The 2,788-nt window shown below is 42.7% G+C and overlaps 1 protein-coding gene across 3 annotated transcripts in view; it reads right to left on the bottom strand.

The window, feature by feature from the left end:
• Nucleotides 1-1,090: 1,090 nt before the first annotated feature.
• Nucleotides 1,091-2,788, bottom strand: part of ATP1B4 (ATPase Na+/K+ transporting family member beta 4) — an 11,096-nt gene continuing 9,398 nt past the window's right edge. For all 3 annotated transcript variants that reach the window (XM_015625934.3, XM_033514050.1, XM_015625932.3), the window contains one exon: nucleotides 1,091-2,482. In XM_015625934.3, coding sequence (XP_015481420.1) covers nucleotides 2,321-2,482 — 162 coding nt within the window. In that variant the 3' untranslated portion in view covers nucleotides 1,091-2,320. The remainder of the gene's footprint in view (nucleotides 2,483-2,788) is intronic.

Genomic DNA, 2,788 nt, shown 5'->3' with positions numbered 1-2,788 from the left:
GCTCTGTTTCAGTGTAAATAGACATGAATGCCATTTCTGAGAGTTTTTCCAGAGGGGTTGTTGTCGCCCTGAAAACTCAGCTTCTGAGCTTGCTAACATAATTTTCTAAGGACTTTCCCAGGACAGTAACTGTAAACATAGATATGTGTACATTCTTTCTGTTACACGTCTTCTGATGAGCATTTCTCACGGCCAGTGCAGTGAGAAAGTGTTATCCTGACCATCCAATCCCTGGCCATAGTAAGAACCCTATAAATCCTGGGAGGAAAAATAAACTCTGCTCTTTCTGCACCATACCTCAACCTGTGTCCGAGTGATCTATTGATCTTCAGCGGTAACAGGCTGTCAATGTGCTTGGATCTGGATGCTTGTCAGGAAACAGAAGCTTTTGCTTCTAAGCTATTCACAGATTTACATCCAAATCAGTTGATTTTTGTGTTGATTTGGTCAAAGCATGGGTCTAGCACCTGCTAAAGATGGGACCTCCTCTTCCAGCAGAATCCTTCCAATAGACAGATAGGGAATAGATATTAAATAAAGTTTTATCTTGTTGCTAGTGTGAAGGCTGTTAATTTAATAGCATGAAACGCAATGAGTTTGGTTTCCTTTCAAGACCCCACAAATACAAATGCTTTATAAGAGCTAAAGTAATTGACAGAGAAATGCTTGTGGGTTTAACTAATTTCTGATGTCAAAAGAAGAGACACTTCCCCAGCAGCATCCTCCTTGGCAGCAGCCAGTTTCTGTGGGTCAGAAAATGCCCTTGCAGATAATTTGTACAGGCATAATATGTTGCCCTGGTTCTGTCAGTGCCATCTGGATTATGACAACTGAGCCAAGTTAGTTCCTAAACTAACCTGGTTCAGGTTTTTAACAGTTCTTAATAAATAGTTTTTGCCAGATGATTGGTTGTGATGCTTGGTGAAGAGTGAGTCTTATTGTTCTGGGCTCCTGAACTCTTTAGCCTGGGGCAGTTTATCAAGTGGTCAAGAATTCTGGGATGTTGTTACATGCTCTTTGGAAATTCAGTCCCTAACTGGCAGCACAAACTGCATCTCAACACCAGTGTTTCAAGAATGCCACCACAGAGTTAATTTTACTGTAGTCACTTTATTTTAAATATAAAAAATCACTTCTTAGAGACTGATATAGATCAGGAAATGACAGCAGATAAAGTTCCTTGGCTATGGATGTAGGACAAACATACCATAATGCCCCTGTTCAGTCATTAATTTTAGTAAGCATGCTTTCCAAATAGTGCATTATCCCGAGGTGTCCTGTCCTGCTGTGTTCTCACAGCTCCCAGCAAACAGAGTGCAACTGGTCTCTGTCACACCCGAGGGAGGCTCAGGGCAGTGCACTCTGTGTTTCATCAGCCTTTGGGGGTGATAAACTGATACCTACAGTCACCCAAACTCTGACCCCTTAACAGTGAAAGGACTGAGTTATTTCCCTGCATTTTGCTGCAGCACTGTAGCTGTGACCTCTCTGGAATGGGGAAGAACAGGTCTGAAAGCTTCAGGCACTTCTGTGCCCGATCAGGAGTCACTGGCAACTTATGAACCAAGACAGGGGAGAAGAGCTCCTCTCACTCATCCCTGTCCAAGAGACGGTGTGAGGATTCCTGGGACAGAGAGAAGTACTGGAGTGAGGAGGAAGGAGGGAGAAATGCATTAATGTTCCCACTTTAGAAAGGAAAAGCTGGAAGGGCTCAAGGGCAAACAATTTTCTGTGGCCCTTGCTCAGCAGCTTGGGTGTGCTGAACAAGCTGTGTAAAATGCTGTAGTCAAGATGCTTGTGGGGCTGGAGATCCTAGAAAGCATTTTGAGAGCTGCCATTTTCACTTTTCTACTCTGATATTGCAGGCATGATCCAGAATTTTTGCTGTTTATCATTTTAACAAGAATAGTGCTAATGAACTACCTCCTTTTTAGCTTTTGCCTGAGAAATGTACGTAAAACTATGCTAAAAAAATAAAATTTAAAGCCAGGAAAGATGCATTCCACAGGGATCACTCATAAAAGACCTTATGAAAGTAGCATTTGGATACCAGAGGTTTTTTTTCAATCAAAAGTAAAATCTTTTTCAGGTTCTCTCCCCAGGGGAAAACATTTAATGTTCACTAATAATGATTTACATCAGAAGATGAAAAATGTGGATCTATGCCCCATTTTATCTCATTGGTTTCCTAACTATGAACAAAAATAAATTAACAATAATGTCCATGTGCCTGTTTTTCCTAGCAGAAAAAAATGCTGGCTTGATGCTTTAAAAAGGAAAAAGCCTCTGATTTAACCTAAGTGCCTGGTGTTGGCAGGGGCTACTTCCCAATGCTGAGTGTGAAGATGATTCGGCCCAGGAAGCGGTCACTGTTCAGGTCGTTGATAATTCCTTTCCCATTCAGACGGCACTGGATGGGGACCAAGTAATTCTTCTGCACATCTGTGAAGTGCATAGCCACCAGTGGGGAGGTGTAGTTGACCTGGAAAGAAAGGAGATTTAAGTGTAGTTTTTGAGGGAGCAGAAAAGCAGACAGGGCTTTTATGTTCAGTAAAGTAATTCGTAAATAGTTCATGGTTCCAGGCATCTGAGAGTGTCTGGCTGATGTCCATCAGGTCCCTCAGCATGCAGAGCCTTTCTGTGTCTGTGCCTCAGTGAGATGGGATCACTACACGTTGCCTCTTGGGGTCATTGCCCAGGACAACAGCAGACCATGGGGCTCTCAAATGCTTTCTGCTGTCCTAAAATCCACGTGCACTCACATACACACGCAGAGAGTTACACACAC

Source organism: Parus major, chromosome 4A (assembly GCF_001522545.3).
Source record: "Parus major isolate Abel chromosome 4A, Parus_major1.1, whole genome shotgun sequence".
Lineage (NCBI taxonomy): Eukaryota > Metazoa > Chordata > Aves > Passeriformes > Paridae > Parus > Parus major.
Note: the sequence above shows the minus strand (reverse complement) of the source record. Positions and strands in the feature narration are given on the sequence as shown.